General features: G+C 39.9%; 1 protein-coding gene across 2 annotated transcripts in view; it reads left to right on the forward strand.

The window, feature by feature from the left end:
• SNTB1 (syntrophin beta 1) overlaps window positions 1-25,609 on the forward strand; it is a 356,345-nt gene that overhangs the window by 305,266 nt on the left and 25,470 nt on the right. For both annotated transcript variants that reach the window (XM_060195661.1, XM_007526224.3), the window contains exon 4: window positions 12,649-12,788. In XM_060195661.1, coding sequence (XP_060051644.1) covers window positions 12,649-12,788 — 140 coding nt within the window. The remainder of the gene's footprint in view (window positions 1-12,648; window positions 12,789-25,609) is intronic.

Genomic DNA, 25,609 nt, shown 5'->3' on the forward strand with positions numbered 1-25,609 from the left:
TGCAATAAAACATTTGAAAAACCACTTTCTTTTTTATTATTTTTTTATTTATAAAAAAGGAAACATTGACAAAACCATAGGATAAGAGGGGTACAACTCCACACAATTCCCACCACCAGAACTCCATATCCCTCCCCTGATAGCTTTCCTATTTTTTATCCCTCTGGGAGCATGAACCCAAGGTCATTGTGGGATGCAGAAGGTGGAAGGTCTGGCTTCTGTACTGTAATTGCTTCCCCGCTGAACATGGACATTGACTGTTCAATTCATACTCCTAATCTGCCTCTCTCTTTCCCTAGTAGGGTGGGTCTCTGGGGAAGCGGAGCTCCAGGACACATTGGTGGGGTCTTCAGTCCAGGGAAGCCTGACCAGCATCCTGATGGCATCTGGAACGTGGTGGCTGAAAAGAGAGTTAACATACAAAGCTAAACAAATTGTTGAACAGTCATGGACCTAAAATGCAAATGAAGAGTTGGGGGTGACCCTCCATTTTGTAGATAGCTAGTAGGCATATTTTAGCTATATTCCAAAGGGCCTGTGGCTATACTAGATTTTTTTTTTTTTTTTTGAAAAACAACTTTCATGTGGTTGAAACTCTCTGTGCTATGACAGGACCTGGACTGCCATATGCCTTAGACCTCCTCTCTATGATGCTGTGGTAAGAGGAAACTTAAAACTGCCTCTGAGCAATTATCTTCCTGGGTATGTGTGATTTGCCCTACAGCTGGCTTCCTGATAAAACCCCTGGAACCAAGTTGTCCTTTTTAATTGAGTCATCAAAGACCTCAGAGTCCATTACCATCTGACCTTCTGCATAAGATAACTTACAAAAAAAAAGTCTTATGTGTGTGTTCAAATGTGAAAAAGAAAAGTGGAAAATCAACTAAAAAAATATGTGATTTCCTAACACCAACCTACATTTAAAAATGTCTATACTTTCACTAAAAAAAAAAAAAAAAAAGTCATTTTCTCAAGATTTATTTCTTGTCTTAAGGAAGTTCTGAGATCACGATGCTCCACAAACCATGTTGATGGACTTGACTCTGACTTTTCCAGTTTAAATATTTTGAGTTAATCAATGTATACCTACAAGGATCTGACTGAAAAAAAATTATTTTTGGATATCTAATATTCCCAATGTACTTTGCCCAAAAATAAAACAAAACCAACCAACCAACATAACAAAAAACTATCCTCTTTCCACTGACTTTCTATGGTTTTTTTTTGAAATTCAATTTACTGTTACATAGTAATCTATTTTGTTATTCTCTCTCCATGATGTTACATTCATCTGTTTTGCCCATCTTCCTGCCAATGCTACACTTTGGGTATTGTAGCTATGTAATAATGCTTTGAGGTCAGATGGTTATACTTCTCCAAGTTTTACCTTCCTTTCAAAACTGTTTTGGCAATTCAAGGTTCTTTGAATTCCCGTGTAAATATTATAGGCAACTTGTCAATAGCTACCTTAGAAAGTATACTGGGAGTTTTAGTGGGATTGTGTTGAATCTGTAGGCCATCTTCTGAATAATTAAAGCCTTAACAGCATTAACCTTCCAATCCATAAATACAGAATACACCTTCATTTGCTTAGGTGTTTTGGTGTTTTTTGTTTTCTCTCTCTCAGTAATACTTTTTGTCCACAGTATACATTTGTTGCATGTAATTTGTCATATTTATCTCTACTGGATTCATACTTTAATGCAGTTATAAATGACATTTTATTTCAATTTTTGTTTGGTATGTTGCTAATATATGGGAAAACACTTTCACCATCAAGTGTAATGCTAGCTTTACTTTATTATTTTATTTTATTTTATTTTATTTTATTTTTTACCAAGGCACTGCTCAGCTCTGGCTTATGGTGGTATGGGGGATTGAAACTGGGACTTTGGGGAGTCAGGCAGTTAAGCGCATGTGGCACAAAGCTCAAGAACCAGTTAGGATCCCAGTTTGAGCCCCCCAGCTCCCCACCTATAGGGGAATCCCTTCACAGGCGGTGAAGCAGGTCTGGAGGCATCTCTCTGTCTCTCTTCCTCTCTATCTCTCCTTTCTCTCTCAGTTTCTCTCTGTCTCTATCCAATAACAAATAAATACATTAAAAAAAACCAAAAAGATTAAGAAATAATAAAAAAAAAAAAAAAGAAGAAGAAGAAGAAGAAAAGAAACTGGGACTTTGAAGCCCCAGGCATGGGAGTCTGTTTGCATAACCATTATGCTATCTACCACCACCACCACCCTGCTTTCTTTATTTTTAAATGAATACGCAATTCTTGTTTGTTAAGCATTTTTATTGGGAATGGAAGCTTGAGTGTATTTTTATATAATATGATGAATTACACTTCTTAGTTATTGTTAACCAAGCCTAAATTTGGGATATTCTCTACTAAGATATGATGTGTTATTCTCTTACTATACTTTGGACCCCACTATGCTAAAATTTTACCTAGAATTAAAAAGTCTTTTTGTCAAGAGATATTAATTTGTAGGTTACTGTTCTTATAATGCCTTATCTGATTTTGACATCAATATGAAACTTGAAAACACATAAGGCCTTTTGTTACTGAAATTATTCTAATCCCTGCTGCCTCATGGCTGGATTTTAAATCCTCTGGGCAGATCAGATAATAATGAGGTGGTTTAACTGGTGATCTTCTATCCCCAAAAGAATATGGGCTGTTCCAAGTGAGGGGCAGGTATCTTGTGAGCAGTTGTTGTTAATATGTTTTCTTTCTGCCATCTCTGGGACTTCATTGCTTACTGTTCTAGTTTAGCTTTTTTTCAGCTTGAAACAGACAGAAAAGAGAGGAAAGGCAGAGGATGGGAGGGACTACAACACTGAAGCTTCCTTTAATGTTGTGGGAGCTGGGCTCAAACCTGGCTGGGTTGGACACACTGCAAAGCCGTACGCTAGGTGGGGGAAGGGGGGGAGCCAAAATGGCGACTTGGAGACAACACCTGGTGTGAGCTCAAAAAATAAGCAGCTTTCAACCTGTTATTCTCTGGAGAGGGTAGGATACCTGACGTGTCCATAGAAACGGTGAATAAAGGTTGGTCAGGATGACGCCAAAAAGAGTCCTATAAGCCACTCTTGGGCTGACAAACAGAGGCTTGACTATTTCTTTTTTTTTTTTTTTATTTATGAGAAAGATAGGAGGAGAGAGAGAGAAAGAACCAGACATCACTCTGGTACATGGGCTGCCAGGAATTGAACTCAGGACCTCATACTTGAGAGTCTAATCCTTTATCTACTGCCACCTGGCTTGACTATTTCTGAACTCACCCTTCCCCCCACCATAGAACCAGCCCTCATGGGCTAGCCAACTGCTCCCTAGCAGACTTCCCCTGGAGCTATTTTCTTTAACAAGATTCCAGGCTCAGCAGGGGTTTCATTCCAAGCATTTTTCTTTTCCTTTTCTTTTTAAGGGGTACTGGAGCTCTATTTGAGAGATAGAATACCTGACCAATCAGGGCCTGCCTGGGAAAGACTAGCTGGATGATACTGCCTGGGAAAGACTAGCTGGATGACACACACACACACACACACACACACACACACACACACACACACACACACACAATATCTTGGTTGTCTTCAGACTGACTGTTAGGGGTTTTGTTTTGTTTTGTTTTGTTTTGTTTTCCTCCAGGGTTATTGCTGGGCTCAGTGCCTGCACCATGAATCCACTGCTCCTGGAGGCTATTTTTCCCCCTTTTGTTGCCCTTGTTGTTGTAGCCTCGTTGTGGTTATTATTATTGCCATTGTTGATATTGTTTGTTGTTGGATAGGATAGAGAGAAATGGAGAGAGGAGGGGAAGACAGAGAGGGGGAGAGAAAGATAGACACCTGCAGACCTGCTTCACCACCTGTGAAGCGACTCCCCTGCAGGTGGGGAGCCAGGGTCTGGAACTGGGATCCTTACCCGGTCCTTGAGCTTTGTGCCACATGCGTTTAACCCACTGTGCCACTGCCTGACTCCAACTGTTAAGGTTTTTTACTCTATTTTATTTTATTACTATTATTATATACGTGTGTCCCTTTTCCGTCCTCTTCAGGTTGACCAAAATTAACTGTTCTTGTTTTTTCCATTGATAGGTGACTGGGTGTCCTATCCACTGGGGGAGGAATTTGTTTCTCTTTCCCTCTTCCCTCCACCCTCCTTTTTCTATCCTCCTAGATACAAAAACAAAAAACAAACAAACAAAAAAAAAACCTTCTTTCCTTTTTCTTTTGCTTTCTGAATTCATTGACACTCGTTTGTAAATTATTTTGAGGAAAAAAAATCTGACTTGGAGTGGACTCTGTGTGTGTGTGTGTGTGTGTGTGTGTATCTCTTTTCTACTTTCGTTTCTCCTCTTGCTATCCCTATAATTTATAGTGGACAGTATATTTGCATAGTTGTCTATTCTTGCTTTGCCTTTTTTTTTTTCTTTCTCTTCTTTTTCTTCTGGTTCTTTTTTATTTTTCTTGGACTGGAGGTGGTTGGCTAACTGATATTTGTTTAATTGCATCAATCCTTGCTTCAGTTGTTATTGTTGTAATTTCTGAGGTATGTGGTTGCATTTGTGAAAAGACTTTAGTATAAATGGCTTGTACTCAAAACACAACAACTAAAGAACTACAGAACAGAAAAATACAAACTACATCAATAAAAAAAAATAGTTAAAGCAAGAGCAAATAAAACTGCTACCACAATGAATCAGGACAGGAGTCCAGAAGAAACTCCAAATCAGTCACAAGTAACCATAGATAAGAAAAGTATGCAAGCAGTATTAAACCTAATAATCACAGAAATGAAGACAACTATGGAGTAAAGGGCTATCAGAATTAGGGAAACAACAGATGATACCCTCAAGGAAAATACTAGCTACCTCGAGGTAATTAGAGAAATGAAAGCTGAAATAGCTGAGCTAAAAAGGCCAAATAGCACAACAGCTAATACTGTAACTGAACTGAAGAAGGAAGCTGAGGGAAGGGAAAGCAGATTAACAAAAGCAGAAAACAGAATTAGCCAGAGAATGAGGTAAAAGTGCTAAAAAAGAGACTGAGAGACACTGAAAACAACAACAGAGACATATGGGATGATCTCAAAAGAAGTAATGTTGACATAATTCCACTACCAGAGGAAGAAAGAGAGGAAGGGGAAGTAAACGTCCTGGAGGAAATAATAGAAGAAAACTTCTCAGACCTAGACAACAGAAAGGACATTAAGATTCAAGAGGCTCAGAGAGTCTCAAACAGAATCATCCCAGACCTGAAGACACCAAGACACATCATAATTACAATGAAAAGAAGTAAAGATAAAGAAAGGATCCTAAAGGCTACAAGAGGAAAAAAAATTCACATACAGGAGAAAACTCATAAGACTATCAGCAGACTTCTCCATTCAGATTCTAAGAGCCAGAAGAGAATGGCAAGATATCTATTGAGCCCTGAATGAAAACGGGTTTCAACCTAGGCTGCTAGACTTTCATTCAGACTAAATGGAGGGATCAAAACCTTGTCAGACAGGCAACAGTTAAAGGAGGCAACCATCACCAAGCCAGATCTAAAAGAGGTTCTAAAAGACCTCTTATAAATAAGAACATCACCATAATGCCTGCAAAGCAGTATGTTATTCAAGTAAGCTATTTTGTCCACCCCACGATGACCAGCTACCATTAATTTCTCCCTGATAATTTTTTCTTAACTTTTATTTATTTATTTTGATGAAAAAAAAGAAAGACTTACAGGGACTGGATGGTGGCTCACTCAGTTAAGCGCACACAGTATGAAGCACAAGTACCTGCAGAGGATCTAAGTTCCAGCCCCAAGCTCCCGACCTGCGGGGGAGGGGGGATGCTTCACAGGCCATGAAGCAGGTCTGCAGTTGTCTTTCTCTCCCCATCTCGATCTTCCCCTCCACTCTCAATTTTTCTCTGCCCTATCCAATAAAATGGAAAAAATGGTCACCAGGAGCAGTGGATTCATAGTGCCTGCACCAAGCCCCAGCGATAACCTTAGAGGCAAAAATAAATTTAAAAAAAAAGGGAGAAAGAAAAAGAGAGAGAGAAAGCTACAGAGAAAAGACTATACATATATATATCTTTTGCATAGCCACTATACTATCTCACCAGCATTTTCACTGAAAAAAAAATTTAGCCCTTTCTGACTTTGCTACACTTTCTAAAATAAATAGAAAGTATCTCCTGATTTTCTTTTTTCTGAAAGTATTGGTATAAAGTTAGTATTATTTTGTTCTTATATATTTGGTAGAATTTCTCAGTGAAATCATCTGCCAACACCTGTGGTGATTTATCTGTTACCGAAGCACCAAAGTCCATGTTAACTTGTCTGTTGAGCTTTCCAGTTATGAACTCAGCATCTGGAGCTTTATTATAGGTGACTCATAGAAATCCAGAGCCAGTCACTGAATTTGGCTGGAATGAGCAGGCATGAAGTCGGGGGGGGGGGGGGTGTCGCTGTTGGATGTTGGGCAGAGTTGGCATGTAGAAATGATTCCCTTTTTTAATGTCCCATAATCACTATATACTTCTCACTCTGTTTTCTCTACCATTTTTTATTATTGTCTTGGCATCTATTAAACAAGATGGATCACCTCACAAATCCTCACTTTCAAGCCAGTATGTGTTCACATGCAAAACAATTTGGGACTTCTGTGAGAGGAAGCAGAGATTCCCAGTGAAACTTGCTGTGAACCAACTTTTTCCAGCCTTCTTTCTCATTCCCCATTGCCACTTTCTCACCTATCTTTTCCAGAGCACTGCTTCGCTCTGGTTTGTGATGCTGGTGAGATTCTGGTACCTCAGAGCCTGAGGCATAAAGCTGTTTTGCCTAGTCTTTATGTCTCTCCCCACCCCAATAGAGTTCTTTATTTTATTTTATCATTTTAGTGGAGAGGAGAGGGTTAATGGTTTATAGTACAGTTGTTGACACATGGGTACAATTTCTCAACTCAGCTCCATGATAGATGTCTATAAAATTCTCTCACCCCTAACTTAGGTCTCCCTCCACAATCATGCACCAAGACCCCAAAGGGCCCCTTCTCCCCCACCAAAAACTTCTCTGCCCTGCCTCCCCAGAGTACTTGGCTTTGGTGCAATCACCAAAAATTTATTTATTTATTTATTTATTTTTGAGAAGAGAAAAAGCAAAACCAGAGCATCACTCTGGTTTGGGTGATGTTGGAGACTGAACTCAAGACCTCATCTTTTTAAGTCCAATGCTCTGCAAACTGTTTGACCTCCCTTTCCCATCTGCTTCTTGATTGCTGATTGCCTGGTTCCTTGGAACAGACTTGAAGAGAGTTGCAAATTAAATGGAAATTTTTAGAGCACTTCTTGTATTCCCTATAGCCACACTTAAATTCGTTCTTCTTCTTTGGAGATGATCTGTATCTGCTTCTCTGAAAGCCTGTGCAGAGATTAATTATCTAATGTTTGTAAAGCATTTGAAAGTTGGTAAATGCTAATTAATATTACCTTGGTATCATATCCTTTGTTCTAAATACTTAGCAACTGTGAGGTGAAAGACTTAAATTAAAAAGCTATCCAGACAACAATAATCTGAAAAACAAATTTATGAATGACCTTCTTCTATTGTGAACTTTTTTCTTTTGTTAATCCCTTTCCCCACATCTAGAATTTCCTGAGTATAATAGTGAGAAAAAATAGTTTAATGTATCTGTCACATGAAAAGTGCTTTATACACATTGTCTCGTTTAATTCTCACAAAATGTGTAGGACACCCTTATCAGGAGGTTACACATCAGTGAGCAAGTGCTTATAATAGTTAAGTAATCTGCTCAGAGTCCTTCCCCATGAAAATGCAAAGCTAAATTTGAAGCCAAACCATTTGGCTCCAAAGACCCTGTGCTAGAGCAGAAGGTAGAAAATAAATGTGCTGAAAAGAATGAGTTGGCAGGGGGAAGAGAAAAGACTACCCATTGTTTTTGCCCTGTGGATAGTTCAGGGAACAAAAAAGAGGTAAAGAACATAATGAATACTAGTTGGAAGAGGTTGGGTGGATATCATAATGGCCATGCAAAAAGGCTTCATTGCTTGAGGTTCTGATGCCTAGGATTCAATCCCAGCAGTACCCTGATTTAAAAAAAAAAAAAAATCTTAATAACTGTAACAGTTCCAAACAGGGGCAGGGGATTTTGAAGTGAAGATGATAATCAAAGTCTGAAGTTGGAAAGACTGTTAGAAATAATTTAGCACTGTCATGTTATTTGGGAGATTATGGCATTAGACTTAGCAAAGAAAAATAATTTTTGCCATGTTCATTTAGCTATTTTATTTTATATTTAACTTTAATAATTGTACCTATATTAAAATAGCTCATATTAATTATTGGTGATTTAATAATGATTAACAAGACTGTAGGTTAAGAGGGGTACAGTCCCATAGTTCCATATCCCATCCACTCCATTGGAAGCTTCCCTATCCTTTATCCCTCTGGGAGTATGGACCAACAATCTTTATGGGGAGCAGAAGGTGGGAGGTCTGGCTTCTATAATTGCTATTCTGCTGGACATGGATGTTGACAGATTGATCAATACCCCCAGCCTGTTTCTGTCTTTCCCTAGTGGAGGAAGAGGTGGGGTACCAGGACACATTGGTGAGGTCATCTTCCCAGGGAAGTCAGGTTGGCATCATGGTAGCATCTGCAACTTGGTGACTAAAAGACAGTAAAATATAAAGCAGGACAAGTTTTTTAATTTAAAAATGAACCTAAAAATGAAATGCAGTGAAAAGTTTTGGTAAAATCATCTCTTTGAAAATAATCTGAAGAGTGTGGGTATTTCTGAGAAGACAAGATCAGTGGCTTCTAACTCTAAGGAATGCTGAGGATCCCACTCAAACTCCTCACAAGTACTTTTTCAAATGCTTTAAGTTCTCTTCTGAGACTTGTGATTTAATCTGATCTGAAGCTTCAATGAATTCTAAAAGTTTGAAAGCTGTTGAAGTAGGTGACTTATGAAACTTATCTCAAGTTAGGGAGTTTTTGCCTCCTTCCCTCAGTTCTTACCATTCACCCTCTTCAATTCCTTCTACTTTGCAAAATTTGCCTTGGGACTTGGTTCACAACAGTTTTACCAAAGAACAGGTTCAGAATCGAGTGTCTATTTCACTATTTCCTTCCCTTTATCTCCTTCATTAGAAATATAATCAGTTCTAAGAAACTGGGTTTGAGATAGAATCTCACATTTGTTGCAGACATCACATTCAGTAATAGAAAATTTAGATTTGTAATGGAAGTTGTCATTAGAACAACAGCACAAATACTTGTACCTGAAAAGTGTTCTTGAAAGGCTTTGTGTTATGAGGATCATCTGTCAAAAAAGTATTGTTTAAAAACCTGCTCTTTCCCATCAAACTTTCCTTTTTGAAAAATGTATCTGTCTTCATAAGTAGACTTCTACCTTCAACTACTCATGAAGTATTAAAAGTCAAACCTCTGCACAGCAGGAATAGTGGAAAATGCCTATTCCACATATTCTCACAGCAGAGTTAACATACCCACCCAGCAATCCTTGGAGGACAGTAAATGTTTTAGAGCTCTGGAATTATATACCACTGAACGCTGTGTGTTTGTGTGTGTGTGTGTGTGTGTTTTCATGATTCTGCCAGTAGAAAGTTCTGCATTTTACTGCCTATATGTACCACCCAAGTTTATTTTGCAAACTTAATAATGTTTTTGAAGAATGCTGTTTAGTTGTGTTCACACTTAAATGATTGGTTCCAGTCAAAGTTAATGGATCATACCTGACTAGGTAAGGAAGATAGGCACTTTGGGAAGAACATTTGTAGCTTCTTCAGTCCTATTTAATGATCTGGAGAAGTAATTTACTAGGTTTAATGTAGAAGCTGGAAAAACTTTATTTTAAACCTCCCCCCCCCCATCCAATGCTTGATGCCTTAAGACCATAGTATATTTACCTTGTAATGTCTGGCACATTGCCTTCTAACAATCTATCTTTCTCTCTTAAAGATGCTTTGTTGGATGAAGCAATAGACTAAAGTTAATTTTTCAGACCTATAAAATACACAAAAGGAGAAATATAGCAATTAGTCACATTCTAGTGTAAATAGCTTATAAATATGGAACTTTTATTTGGAATTATTGGAAATGGGACATTAAAAATAAAGGTAATCATTCTAGTATAAATAGCTTTCTAGGAGATTTCTTCCTGCTAAAAAGAAAAAGAATAGGGAGAGAATGTGTTGAAGTTATCACCAATGAAGATGTTCTTGACTTTCCTTATAATTTTTCTCAAGGAAAGTCATTACCTTGTCATATTGTTGCTTTCCAAAGAAAGTTTGACAAGTTTGAAACTCAGTGAGTCTCTCTTGATTTTCCCACCCAGATTTTGACTGAGGGCCTTACCATCTGCCAGTTACCATGATATGCATATTAAGTAGATTGTCTTATTAAATCTCCCCATACCTTTCTGAGGTATGTCCTACTTAACTGACTGTTATTGGTGATTATTACTTACTACTCCAAACATCAGACACATCATAATTTATTCTTCACAGTAATCCTTTGGCATAGGGACTATTATTTCCCCATTTTATATATACAGAGATCTGGAGATAAACTGACTTGCCAAAGCTCTCACAACTAGTAAAGTATGGAGATGATTTACATTCAGGCATTCTAGTTCCCTAAGAAGCATACTTAACCACTCCTGTATATGTTATCCTTATCGATGAGGAAACAGAAGCACAGTTCATAATAACATGATCATAGTCACACAGGCAATACTTAACAAATTGGGGACTCTAGCTCAGACAGTCGTGATTTATTTATTCTTCACAGTAACCCTTTGACACAGAGACTATTATTTCTCCATTCTACAGATACAGAAACAGATCTGGAGATGAACGGACTTATAAAACTTATCCCTTCTACCATCCTGCATGTTTTCTCCAATCTGATCACTTATTCCTAAAATTATACACACTTACTGCCAACCTCAATTCAGAGTCCTCTATGACATTTAAGAAAAATTAATGATAAGAATAGAAAGGAGAGAAATTAGTTCCATCATGCACTTACCTTGCTCTCTAACTTGCTTTTTTTTCTGACTTTGGATAGTGTTTTGTACTGAGAGTATGAATTTTCCTTCACTAAACTCATTGTCAGTGTCAAAAATGATCTTCTTCTCATCTGTCACAGTGCTTCTTGAGTTTTAATGAACACATGAATCACCTAACAGTTTTGTTAAAGTGCAGATTCTGACTTAATAGGTTGGTCATGAGCCTGTGACTCTGCATTTCTAGCAAGTTGCTAGACAGTGCTGATGCTGCTGAACATGAGGCACACTTGGGGTAACAAGGCTAGTGTAGCAGGCTTTTCCAAACTGAACTGAAAGAGTTGTCCCAGGACTCAGAGTTCAACTTCAAAAAGGGCATTTTTGTAGATGGAAGAAAATACAGGGAGTTTAAGATCAACACTGAGCAGAAGCACAAGGCTCTTGAAATATACTGAGTTAACATAGAGTGATGATTGAAAAGGACTTTAAAGGCCATTGGTTTCAATCATCCAACTGATGCCTCAGTCCTCTCATATCCCTGACCGGTCATCTCTGTCCTTGAGATACAGAATTGGTGGTAATGAATGGAGTTAAACATTCAGTAGAAGGGTCCAGGCAGTGGCACACCTGGTTAAGTGCACACATTCAAGTGCACAAAGACACAGATTCAAGCCCCTGGTCCCCACCTGCAGGAGGAAAGCTTCACAAATGGTGAAGCAGGGCTGTAGATGTTTGTCTGTCTTTCTCCTTCTCTATCCACTCCTCAGTTTCTCTCTGTCTCTATCCAATAATAAATAAGGATTTTAAAAAACACTCAATAGAATAAGAAAATTTCATCTGAGTAACAGAAGCAATCTAATGATGAACAAAGAAGCTGTGATATGTCGGATTTGCCCAGACAAGCATTTACCACCATAGTCTATTTTACAGAACCTTTGGATGTTTATTTAAAAACTCTCAAACCATACCAACCAAATTTCCTAATAAAAACAGATGCACTCTACCAGAGAGTCAGCTGGGAATTCTTATTCCCCCAGCCGTCTGCCTCCCACTATGAAATACAAATTTCAGTGCTCACTGGCAGGTGAGAAAGTGTGACAGATGTTTGGGAGCTGAGATGCCTCTTGGCTATACTGACTGTATGTATCAAGGACCTTGAAAAAACACATTTGAAAGATTGATCTGGAATTCATAACCAAGCTGGTTTCATGACTAGACTTCCCATTTGACTTTATGGCCTGAACTAAAGACATTTTTATGGTTGGATTTTGTTTAGTTTTGTTTTCATTGCAACTACCTCTGGTTCTTGCTGCCTGCATGACAAATACAGCTCTCCCAGCAATTGATATGAAAACAGAAGACAGAGAGGGAGAGAGAAAGAGAAGCACCTACAGCACAGCTCTGCCACTCCTGAAGCTTACCCCCTGCAGATGGGCACTAGAGACTTGAACCCAGGTCTTTCCACATAATAATGTATGCACTCAACCAGTGCACCACTGCACTGCCCTTCTATGGTTAGGCCTTCTGATTGGGGTATATAAACTCCTTTTTTGCCATCTTTTTCTTGGGTTATAGTTTGACAATTCTTTGCTTCCTGTTTCAGGTGCCTGGAGAGAGTGAGAAACAGTGGAAGCCCGCCCTGGTTGTCCTGACTGAAAAGGACCTCTTAATCTATGACAGCATGCCACGGAGGAAGGAAGCCTGGTTCAGCCCAGTTCATACATACCCTCTTCTTGCTACTAGGTAATTTTTGCCTTCTATTTGGGCATGATATGTTGCTAGTTGGAAATTAACTTGATCTTTAGCATCTACCACAGTACAGCCACTGCTCAATGTTAAAACAGTGATTGAAAGCTCCTTTAAGAATATAGCTATAGGGGGGCAGGTGGTGGCATACCAGGTTAAGCACACATAGTATGAAGCACAAGGACCCACACAAGGATCTGAGTTCAGGCCCCCTGCTGCCTGGAGAGGTCTGCAGGTATCTATCTTTCTCTCTCTATCTCTCTACCTCCCTCTATCCTCCCAATTTCTCTCTGTCCTATCCAAAAGACCACCAGGAGCAATGGATACATAGTGCCAGCATTGGGCCCCAGTGATAACCCTGGAGGCAAAAAAAATTGTCCAGGGGGGAAGGTGGTGGTATGCTGGGTTAAGCGCACATATTATGAAGCCCAAGAACCACAGTTTGAGCTCCCCAGCTTCCCACCTGTAGGGGGCAGTTCACTTCATGGACAGTGAAGCAGGACTGCAAATGTCTATCTCTCTCTATCGTCCCCTCCCATCTTAATTTCTCTCTGTCCTATCAAAAGAGAAAAAAAAATGGCCACAGGAGCAGTGGTACAGGAACCAAGCCCCAGCAATAACTTTGGAGGCAAAAAAAAAAAAAAAAGAATATACCCATACAATTTTAACCCAATAGTTATTTGTGATCAAACATAAGGCAGCACAGAGACAAAAAGATGTTTATCTTGATATTGGTCTCTGCTTAGCCATCTTCCTGGATTTCTATTCCATTCCCTTTAAGATGAACTATACACACATGTGGCATGTAGACTCACCAAGCAAGGGTCATCCTGTGGTGACACTAATAATATCCTATGGAAATATCCAACTGTGCTTATTTGGTGTACTTAGTGTAAGAAACCATTGACAAGTTCTTTCTCAGTGGTGCAATGCTCCCTATGAAAGTGGCTGCCACATTTCTTAGTACTTTCAATATACATTTATGGTTAGTGGAAAGATTCTCTTAATGCAGCACAAGTTTGCTTCCTTCACCGAAGGCTTATAACCTGAGCTCAATCAAAGAAGGTGATACCTGAGTCTTGTTACCAATTAGCTGGCATCTTCATCTCACTTCCATTGCCAGCCCCTGTGTGCTTTGTTCTTCTTCTTCTAGCGTTTGCCCTTCTTCCGTAGCCAGTCAACAGCATCAGGCTGAGCCTGATGTAAAGTTTCGAGACCTCCTTTGAATCTGGAGAGGTATCAGTCGTTGACTATGTGGGTCATAGTCTGTCTGTAGCCGCAGGGGCAGTTCGGGTCGTCTCTGGCTCCCCAGCGATGGAGCATAGCGGCGCACCGGCCATGGCCCGTTCGATAGCGATTGAGGAGGGCCCAATCATAACGTGCTAGGTCAAAGCCGGGTTGACGCTTGCAGGGGTCTGTGATGAGGTGTTTGTTCTTTACCTCAGCTGACTGCAAAGTCTGGAACAGAGAAGTTCAGTGTAGGCATAGGGGACCAGATTGGGTGACGAGACGTCAAGCGTTGGACAGGGTGGGCGAAGATATCCGCGTATAATGGCAGGTCCGGTCGAGCGTAGACGTGGGAAATGAACTTAGATGATGCCGCATCCTGACGAATATCTGGCGGGGCGATGTTGCTAAGAACTGGCAGCCATGGAACCGGGGTGGAACGGATGGTTCCAGAAATTATCCTCATAGAGGAATATAATTTGGAATCGACCAAGTGGACATGGGGGCTACGGAACCATACTGGGGCACAGTATTCTGCAGTGGAATAGCATAATGCCAGAGATGATGATCGTAGTGTGGAAGCGCTCGCGCCCCCATGAGGAGCTGGCCAGTCTTGCAATGATGTTATTCCTCGCACCCACCTTTGCTGCAGTTTTTATGAGATGTTCGTGAAATGACAGGGTGCGATCGAGAGTAACGCCAAGATAGACTGGCTGGGCTTCATGCCAGATTCTCATATCGCCAAGCTGCACATTAAGCTCACGCGAGGCCGAGGCATGGTGTAGATGGAAAACAGATGATACCGTTTTTGCAGTGCTAGGGATTAGTCGCCATTTTTTACAGTAATCAGATATCAGAGACATGTCTTTCGTGAGTGTTTCCTCGAGGATGTCAAACTTGGATGCCTGAGTTGCACAGCAGATGTCATCAGCATAGATGAACTTCCTTGTGCTTTGTGATCATGAGCACCATTTTATTACTTCTCTCCTTCTGTTTCTTTACCTTGAATCTAGGTGTGCTATGTCATATTTGTGACTTCATAGTATAGTGCCTGGCAATACTGGGTCCCTTCAGTGTCCATTGAATTAATCACTGAACACTGTGCAACAAACTCTGGAAAGAATTTGGTTCAGTTGAACATAGTAAACTGAAGTTTTGAGGCAAGAGATAAATAGACATAAATTCTCTGTTCTAGAGTGGCTGAAGTGCCAAATGAGCTATAGTCATGACTCAGGTACAGGTCTGAGAATGTAACCCAGTAGAAGAGCAAGAGCTAACTCAGAAATGGCTATAGACATGAAACTCTTCAAAATGCCTTTTACTTTTGTTTTTGTTTATTTTTGGATACCTCTAAGGATAACCTTAGATTTAGCTCCAGAGATGAATAGACAAAACCTTTAGGGACTTGGAATCAGACTCAGATCACTTTTGAAAATAATGACAAAATAAAAATAATTTGATTTTTTTGAATCTCTAAACTTCAAAAATCTATATTCTTAAAAGGACTCAACTTATGCCAATCCAGTTGAGACTCAGCTTACTCTTAGTCACCTTCTACAGTTCAAATTAAGTCTTCATTCATGAGGAAGCCACACTGGGAGGCTGTGAGGTAGACTGTGTCTAAGATATTAAAGCAGCATTGGTTATTCCTACTTCATCCCTTAGAGGGAGCAATGGTAGGAGCTGGGGTTCCTGTCATACTTCTTCCCAGAAAAGTACTTAACCTCAGGTAAATCACTTACATCTTTTTCTAGCTTTCTCATCTGCTAAGATGCACTTTGCTGGAATGCTGTTGTCTCCAAAGCCCAGGGGAGGTGAATATACATTGGCGAAATAAATTTTTAGTGCACCTTTTGACTTATGCACCTATCACAATAGCTAGCATGCATTAGCTATGGTCCACTGCCTTCTATTCCCGTTGACAAAAACAAAAACCCTCCCTTCCCTGCGTAATGATACTGAAGACGGAGTCCTTTTGTCGCTCTGGGCTGTAGAACAGGCTTCAGTGCAATTAAAGATTGAAGGTTTTCTCCCCATACACATAAAGTCTGCCCTTTGAGTTGGCAGCTTGGACTGACACTGTCCTTACTGCTGACAGTGATAGAGAGGTCAAAGGCAAATTCTGGGTCTTTTCATTATAGAAGTCACCCCAGTGCTTGCACCTGCTGATTTTTTTTATATATATAAAATAGAAACACTGACAAGACCATAGGATAAGAGGGGTACAATTCCACACAATTCACCCATCCTCTCCCTTGATAGCTTTCCTATTCTTTATCCCTCTGGGAGTATATGCCCAGGATAGGGTGCAGAAGGTGGAAGGTCTGGCTTCTGTAATTGCTTCCCCACTCAACATGGACATTGCCAAGTTGATCCTTACTCACAGCCTGTCTCTCTCTTTCCCTGGTCAGGAAGGGGTCTGGGAAGGCGGGGCTCTAGAACATGTTGGTGGGGTCCTCTGCCCAGAGAAGTCTCACCAAGTAGCTCTTTACTTTTCTTTTTTTAAGTTTTTTAAAAATATTTATTTATTTTCCCTTTTGTTGCCCTTGTTGTTTTATTGTTATAGTTATTATTGTTGTTCTTGATGTCATTGTTGTTGGATAGGACAGAGAGAAATGGAGAGAGAAGGGAAAGACAGAGAGGGGGAGAGAAAGACACCTGCAGACCTGCTTCACCACCTGTGAAGCGACTCCCCTGCGGGTGGGGAGCCGGGGGCTCGAACTAGGATCCTTACACTTTGCGCCACAGGCACTTAACCTGCTGCACCACTGCCCAACTCCCAGCTCTTTACTTTTCATGTGTTCTATATATTTGCATGTCTCACTGTATCTTTTATTTTATTTATTTTTTGTTGGATAGGACAGAGAGAAATTAAGCACACAATCTTTTTGCCTTGTGTTTCTCACACATTTTGGATAATATCTGTATCTCTTGATAGAGTTTCTGAAGATTACATTCAACAGTTAAAAGTGTCTAAGATTGTACTCTGTAAGTGCTAAATAAATTTAGTTATCACAATTTTTATTTCATTACCCAGTTTTTTGTTTGTTTGTTTGTTTTGCCTTTAGGGTTATTGCTAGGGCTTGGTGCCTGCACTACAAATCCACTGCTTCTGGAGACCATTTTTTCCACTTTGTTGTTGTTGCTGGATAGGACAGAAAGAAGTTGAGTGGGGAGGGGAAGATAAGGAGGGAGAGAGAAAGACACTTGTAGACCTGCTTCACTGATTGTATAGACTGTCCCCGCCCCCGCAGGTGGGAACCAGGGGTTCAAACCCAGATCCTTTTGCAGGTCCTTGTACTTCGTACTATGTACCTTTAACCCTGTGTGCCACCACCCAACACCCCACCCAGTATTTTTTTTTTTTTTTTACCTAAACACAGCACAGCTCTGGCTTATGGTGGTTCAGATTTATTTGTTTGTTTGTTTGTTTGTTTTTCTAGAGCACTACTCACCACTGGCTTGTGGTGATACTGGGGATTGAACCTCGTACCTTTGTGCTTCAAGCATAAAAGTCTTTTTGTATAACCATTATGCTATCTCGCTAGTTCTTGAGTTCATTGGCCACATATTTCAGACTGTCTCAGCACACCAGGAAAAAGTGACTAAAAAGTCACAGGTCTTTGTTGTAGCATGTAGATTTTGTAAAATATTATTTAGGGGGAAGAAAATAATAATAGAGAATAATCAATCCCAAGGAAAAAATGTCTCCTAAAAAGTAGAAAGCTTACTATAAAAAAGTAAAAAGCACAATGTTGGACTTGTCAAATGGCTTTACATTCAGTTTTGCCCAGTGAGGTCTCAGTTTATAAGCTGTGTGACCTGCAGCAAATTACTGGCCCTCTCTGATCCTCGATTTGCTCCTCAGGAAACTTGGGCCATAATGCCTACTGTGGAGTGGTCATGAAAATTACTATATGAGTCCTCTCTTAGTCAGTAGGGACTGTCATAACAAAACACTGCAATGTAGGCATCTTAAACCACAGGTACTTATCTTCTCACAGTTCTGAAACTTGGAAGTGGAAGTCTAAGACAAAGGGTGCCAATATTATCAGTTCCTGGAAAAAACTGCATATACCATTAAAAGTGGATAGGGAGAGCCCTTTAGTTTCTTTTTATTTTATGTGGTACTACTACGTTGAATAACACCACCATTCAGCAGCTTTCCCAGGGCCAAGTTTTTTCTCAATTTTATAATTTTATTAGTGATTTAATAATGCTTAACAAGGTTATAAGATAAGAGGGGTACAACTGCACACAGCTCCCACCATCAGAGTTCCTTGTTCCATCCCCTCCACTGGAAACTTCTCTATTTATTATCCCTCTGGGAGTATGAACCAAAGATTTTTATGGGGTACAGAAGGTGGGAGTTCTGGCTTCTGTAATTGCCTCTCCACTGGTCATGGGTATTGGCAGGTCGATCCATACTCCCAGCCTGTTTCTATCTTTCCCTAGTGGTGGAGGGCTCTGGGGAGGTGAGACTTCAGGTCTCACTGGTGAGGTCATCTAGCTTAGCCAGTGTCCTTATTGCTTCATCTTTAGAAAGAGAATAAGAAGAGACAGAAGTGACACAACACTATATCAGTGATGCTCCCATCGTTGTGGCTAGAACCTAAGGCCTTGTGCATGGCAAAGCATGCCTCTGGCCAAATGAGCTATTTCCCATCCCCAGGCATTTCTTGTGATAAGGACACTAGTTCTATCAGGACCCATCCTTTAACTTTAATGAACATTGGGCGGACGGTAGATGGCATAATGGTTATGCAAACAGACTCTCATGCCTGAGGCTCCAAAGTCCCAGATTCAATCCCCTGCACCACCATAAACCAGAGCTGAACAGTGCTCTGGTAGAAAGAAAGAAAGAAAGAAAGAAAGAAAGAAAGAAAGAAAGAAAGAAAGAAAGAAAGAAAGAAAGAAAGAAAGAAAGAGAGAGAGAAAGAAAAAAAACTTTAATGAACATCTTAGAGAATCTGTATCCAGATACTATCATATTTGTAAGTAACACTTTAACATATGATTTGAGGCAGGAACTAGAATTCAATCCATGCCAATGATACATGCACAGTCTTTTTAAACTCAGTGCCTGGGACAGTACAACTGGATAACTGCCGGTCCTGTCTTTTCCTTTAGTAGTGCTAAGAAGTTCTCTCCAGGGAAGCTGGGTTAAGTGGCCATAATACAGAGCACAAGGACTGGAGCAAGGATCCTGGTTCAAGCCCCTGAACAGGTCTGCAGGTGTCTATCTTTTTCTCCTCCTCTCTGTCTCCTCTTTCAATTCTTTCTGTCCTATCCAATAAAAAATGGAAAAAAATGGCCTGGAGGAACAGTGAATTCATAATGCTGGCACTGAGCCCCAGCAGTAACCCTGGAGGCAAAAAAAAAATTCTGTTCAGAATATCAGAGAGAGAGTTTTCCCTCATGCAAAAGAAACTGTCTAGGATTATTGCCAAGACGGAAAAGATATCTTCTAAATCAAGTTATTCCTTCAGACAGTTCATAGTTGATTTGTTAAGTCCAGACACAACTAATTCATCTTTTTCTAGAAGATGGAATTTAATTGTGTTTCATAGCAGAGGTACCAGAACTGTTCACAGTGTGTGTGGTGTCAGCCACTACACAGAGGTTTATGGCCAGTCACTTTTCCCACTGACACAATTCCATGTAGTGCCCTTGTGCATCAGCGGTGCAACTTACAGCAGTGAACTCAGGAAGTCTGCAAACATGCTGTGATTCTCATTCCTCAGATTTTCATGAGTCTTTGGGGGACTTTTTCTTTCTTTTGCTTAATGAAAGCTTATTTGGTGTTGCTGAACATTTTTTAAAAAGGTTATCTTGTCCACATGGAGTAAAAAAATATTTTTCACTGTCATCATAATTAGCAAATAAGGTAGGCCTGTAGAGAGTGACTATTAAGGTCACAATATTTGGGAATTCTAGAGGAAGTTTAACCCAGAAATTCTGCACACAGAGTCCCAGCAGTTGTCCAAAGTAGGAAATGTATAGCTTTTGAAAATGGATGATGATTCTAGCTGAGATGAACTTATACTGATGAATATGCACTTCTCTTCTTTGACATCACTGGAGAACCAGAGTCACTAAGTTGGGTAATCTTTGGTGCCTAAGGAACTTTTTTTTTTCTTGATTGGGGGGTTAATGGTTTACAGTTGACAGTAAAAAATGATAGCTTGTGCATTCATAACATTTCCTAGTTTTCCACATAACAGTTCAACCCCCATTAGATCTTCCTCTGCCATCATGTTCCAGGACCTTAACCTTCTCCCCCCACCCCAGAGTCTTTTACTTTGGTGCAATACACCAACTCCAGTCCAAGTTTTGCTTTGAGTTTTCCCTTCTGATACTGTTTTTCAACTTCTGTCTATGATTGAGATCATCCCATAATCATCCTTTTGTTTCTGACTTACCTCACTTAACATGATTTCTTCAAGCTCCATCCAAGATGGGGTAAAGAAGGTGAACTCACCATTTTTAATAGCTGAGTAGTATTCCATTGTGTGTATATATACCACAACTTACTGAGCCACTCATCTGTTGTTGGATACCTGGGTTGCCTCCAGGTTTTGTCTATTATAAATTGTGCTGCTATGAACATAGGTATACATAAATCTTTTTGGATGGGTATGTTTGGTTCACCTAAGGAACTTTTATTTGTAAGTGCAAAAAGTAGTTGCTGCCTTGGACTAGTCTCAGAAATTTTAGGAACATTTGGTAATTGCATTTGTCAGAGATTAAGTTCCAATCAGCCTGTGGTTTTACACCAAGTTTGGGAAGGACTCACTCTGAGGGTGTATCTCTGTGGTTGTTATCTAAGGTAACATAAAACGACTTATGTACCCAAGGATGTACACTATATAAAATTGATGCCTATGTACCCATGCTTGACATTTTCTACATATGCCTACTGTTCAGACTAACTTTTTTTTGTTTTAATTTTTATTTATAAAAGGGGAACACTGACAAAAACCATAGGATAAGAGAGGCACAGCTCCACATAATTCCCACCACCAGAACTCCCTATCCCATCCCATCCCCTGACAGCTTTCCTATTCTTTAACCCTCTGGGAGTATGGACCCAGGGTCATTATGGGTGCAGAAGGTGGAAATCTGGCTTCTACAATTGCTTCCCCACTGAACATGGGCATTGGCAGGTCGATTCATACTACCAACCTGTCCTTCTCTTTCCCTAGTGAAGCAGAACTCTGGGGAATCGGAGCTCTAGGACACATTGGAGTCATCTGCCCAGGGAAGTCCAGTTGGCATCATGGTAGCATCTGGAACTTGGTAGCTGAAAAAAGAGTTAACATATAAAGCTGAACAAATTGTTGACTAGTCATGAACCGAAAGACTGGAATATTGCAGATGAAGATTTGAGGTCTCCATTTTGAAGATAGCTAGCATGCCTATTTTAGTTATATTCCAAAGGGTTCATGACTATACTAGTTTTTCTCTGAGCCTGACACCTGATATGCAGGTAGACCTAAGTTGCTGTCTGTCAGACTAACTTTCAGCCTCTGTCCCGCTTCCTCACTGCCAAGTGGGGAACTCCTTAGAGTTGCTAGGTGGGAAATTAGCAGAATGAGGAGATTTATAGACTAATTTAAATTTATTATTAATTAACCAACAAATAATACAGCAATTAAATCACCAGACCTCTACTTACACTGTGATCCTGGGCAAAACATTAATCTCTACCAACTCATTTTTTTAATATATTTATTGATTTTCCCTTTTGTTGCCCTTGTTTTTTTATTGTTGTTGTAATTGTTATTGTTATTGATGTAGTCATTGTTAGAACAGAGAGAAATGGAGAGAGGAGGGGAAGACAGAGAGGGGGAGAGAAAGATAGACACCTACAGATCTGCTTCACCGCCTGTGAAGTGACTCCCCTGCAGGTGGGGAGCCGGGGCTCAAACCAGGATCCTTGAGACAGTCCTTGTGCTTTGCGTCATGTGCACTTAACCCACTGCGCTACCACCCGACTCCCACCAACTCATTTTTCTTATTATTTTTTTCATTTTTCTTATTGATATGAGCGTGACAATGACATCTTCTGCTTCATCCAATTATTGATGGTAGTATTTGAGATATATGTGTGCTTCCCATATGACTGAGATATAACAGATGATTGAAAAATGTTAACAATGTTAAGATTAGAGAACATAATTGAATCAGTGTGTGAATGACTTATAAGTAATTTGACCCCATGTAACATTACATTTATCAAGCACTCACACATCTTTTTAAAATTCTTTTCTTTTTTGTTAGTGGTTTAAATATTTTTACAAAATTATGAGGCTCCAGGGGCATATTTTCATACCCACACATAGTGTAATTCACCTTATCCTCCACCAAACACTCTTAGCTTCTTAAATCAAAGTCACTGACATAGAAGGATTGAGTGAATAAAGTATTATCAATTTCTGTGTTGGGAGATGGAAAGGAAGGATGGAAGTAGGAAGGCTGCAACCCCTGAATTTATATGGGGTGTGACTTATGCTAGAATCAGAGCAGCTTACTTTAAACAAAAGCTATTTTTAACAAAAAGACAGCCTATTGGTGACTTCCTCATTGAGGCAGGAATGCACTATTCAATTTAAGAAATGTTGTTAGTCTTCAGTTAGGGTCCAACACTATGATAGATGTTAGTGATAGGAGAATTTTTTTTATTTTTAAATTTTATTTATTTATTTTGGATAGAGAGAAAAACTGAGATGGAAAGGGGGGATAGAGAGGGAAAGAGAGCATTGTTCGAACACTCATGAAGCTTCCTCCCTGCAAGTGGGGACCAGGGATTTGAACCTGAGTCCTTGTGCACTGTAATGTGGTTGCTCAATCAGATGAGCCACCACAATTGGGAAATTTTTAAAAACATTTTCAAAGGAGGGTCAGGCAGTGGAGCACTGGGTCAAGTACACACACAGTAGAAAACGCAAGGATCCTGTTTTGAGGCCCTGGCGGGAGCCTGCAAAAACAACAAAAAAAAAATACCGGGGAGTCAGCGGTAGCACAGTGGGTTAAGTGCACGTGGCGCAAAGCGCAAGGACCTGTGTAAGGATCTCGGTTTGAGCCCCCAGTTCTCCACCTGCAGGGGAATCGCTTCACAGGTAGAGAAGCAGGTCTGCAATTGTCTTTCTCTCCCTCTCTTTGTCTTCTCCTCCTCTTTCCATTTCTCTCTGTCCTATCCAACAACAACAACAACATCAATCATAACTACAACAATAAAACAACAAGGGCAACAAAAGGGAATAAGTTAATAAAAAAAATTTTTTAATGCTTCACAAGTGGTGAAGCAAGTCCAAAGTTGTCTTTCTTTCTCTCTTCCTCTCTATCTCCCCCTCCTCTCTCAATTTCTTTCTATCCTATCCAATAAAAAGAAGAAGAAGAAGAAGGAGAAGGAGAAGGAGAAGGAGAAGGAGAAGGAGAAGGAGAAGGAGAAGGAGAAGGAGGAGAAGGAGAAGGAGAAGGAGAAGGAGAAGGAGAAGGAGAAGGAGGAGAAGGAGAAGGAGAAGAAGAAAGAAAATGGCCACCAGGAACAATAGATTCGTAGTGCATATACCGAGACCCAGCCATAACCCTGGAAGGAAAAAAAAAAAAGACTTCCAAAGGAAAATTTCCCTGCACTAGCAAGATAATTCACATGAAGTGTTCACTTGCTTGTTACTGCTCACAACATAGTTTCAAGCCCAGCCTCCACCACACTGAAGGAAGCTTCAGTGCTGTGGTGACTTTCTGTCCCTGTATTTCTATTGGAAAAACTCAACTTGGAGCAGTGACTCTCTAGTAACAACAAAAAGGAAAAGAAAAGAAAATTTTTCTAAGGTGTTGAAACATCCTCATTTCAGTGTCTTTCCTATCTGAAGTTCATGACTTGCAGGATTGATCCCCTTGCTCAGCATGACAAAAATGTACAGAATTTTCTGTAGTCAGATGAACCTAAGTTTCTTATCCTGAACAACTCCTTTACCACCCAGAACCATTGGATTTCTTGCTTGAGAAGTGAGACATTGATAATGCAACTTTTCACCTTCCTCTCTCCATATTACTGCTGGCAGCTGGCTGTAAAAGGTCACATGGTCATGGGAAATTATGGTGAACAATTATTTGTCTCTGGAAATCTACCTAAACATAATTACTAATTAATGGTTGATTCTAATTGACTTTGCTGCTCATTTTGTAGTTAGTCGGCCTTTGCTTATATCCCTCAAGAATATGAACTTTTCAGGAGATGGGGCCTTTCTTAAGTCTTTCATTATTATCTTCAGATGAAAGATAAGCTAGAAGGTGGAGCTAAAATAACATTTCAGCATTTTGTGATTGAGGACTTGCATGGTGGTCCCTAGGCAGCCTCTCCTACCCAATGCTTGGGTTTCAGTGGTTATTTTCCCTCTCACTTCCTTCCTAGAGAGTTTGCCAACTGGTGGACTCTATTAGTGGTGGCAATGGAAAAAAGTATTTGAGAGTTCAAGAGCCATTTAAGGAATCTGATCAGTTTCTCTCTCTCTCTCTCTCTCTCTCTGGGTTATGTTGTGGCATCTGCTGGGAGCTAATTACAGCAATTAAGTAAAATGAGGATGTAATATTGCTTAGCAACCCAGTTACCTAATATGTAATTTTACTAATTTGGCTGAATCTGTGTGCTGAAACTGTTTTTGTTTTAATTAAGGATATTAATAATATTGTTTTGTATGGAACATTTTATGCAACATTTTCTATTCAGAATTAAATTAGTGTATAAGTGTCCCTTGTGAGACAGTTGTTTGTTTGTTTTGTTTTTCCCAAAACTAGTCAGGCAAAGAAATCTATTTGCACATCTAGAACAATTTACAGCCTGGCTTCTTGATTACTGGGTGTGGGAGAGAGAGATTTAGCTTGGTCTCCTACAGGAAGGAGTATTTCTGTAGATAAGTTCTCCCAAATCCTGGACAAAGGATTTGACTTGGCTAGGGCTATCACACAGCCATGCAGAGTCACATGGAATCCACTAAGTTGAACAGTAAAATGAATTCTGGAGCATTTCATCCTTACTTTTTATCTGAGTAAAAGAACCCTGTATATATATTTCTTCAAGTCTATGTGGGACCCATGTTAACCATGAATGTGAAGTCTCAATAACTTTTTTTTTTTGAGAAGATGATCAATCCATAATGCTTTGCCCCTTCAAACTCTTGACTATTCACTATTAAAAATACCAGTTTTAAGGGGGCTGTGTGCAAAGCTCAAGGACCAGTGTAAGGATTCCAGTTTGAGCCCCCAGTTCCCCCACCTGCAGGAGGGAGTCGCTTCACAAGCGATGAAGCTGGTCTGCCAGTGTCTATCTTTCTCTCCCCCTCTCTGTCTTCCTCTCCTCTCTCAATTTCTCCCTGCCCTGTCCAACAACAGCAACAGTAATAACAACAATAACAGCAACAACAAGAACAACAAAAATGGAAAAAATAGCCTCCAGGAGTAGTGGATTTATATTACAGGCACTGAGCCCCAGCAATAACCCTGGAGGAAGAAAAAAAAAAAACAATTGTTAAGGATAGTTTTGAAAGAAGAAACTAGAAATGACTGTTACATTTCAAGATTACACC

This window comes from Erinaceus europaeus, chromosome 1 (assembly GCF_950295315.1).
Source record: "Erinaceus europaeus chromosome 1, mEriEur2.1, whole genome shotgun sequence".
Taxonomy (NCBI): domain Eukaryota; kingdom Metazoa; phylum Chordata; class Mammalia; order Eulipotyphla; family Erinaceidae; genus Erinaceus; species Erinaceus europaeus.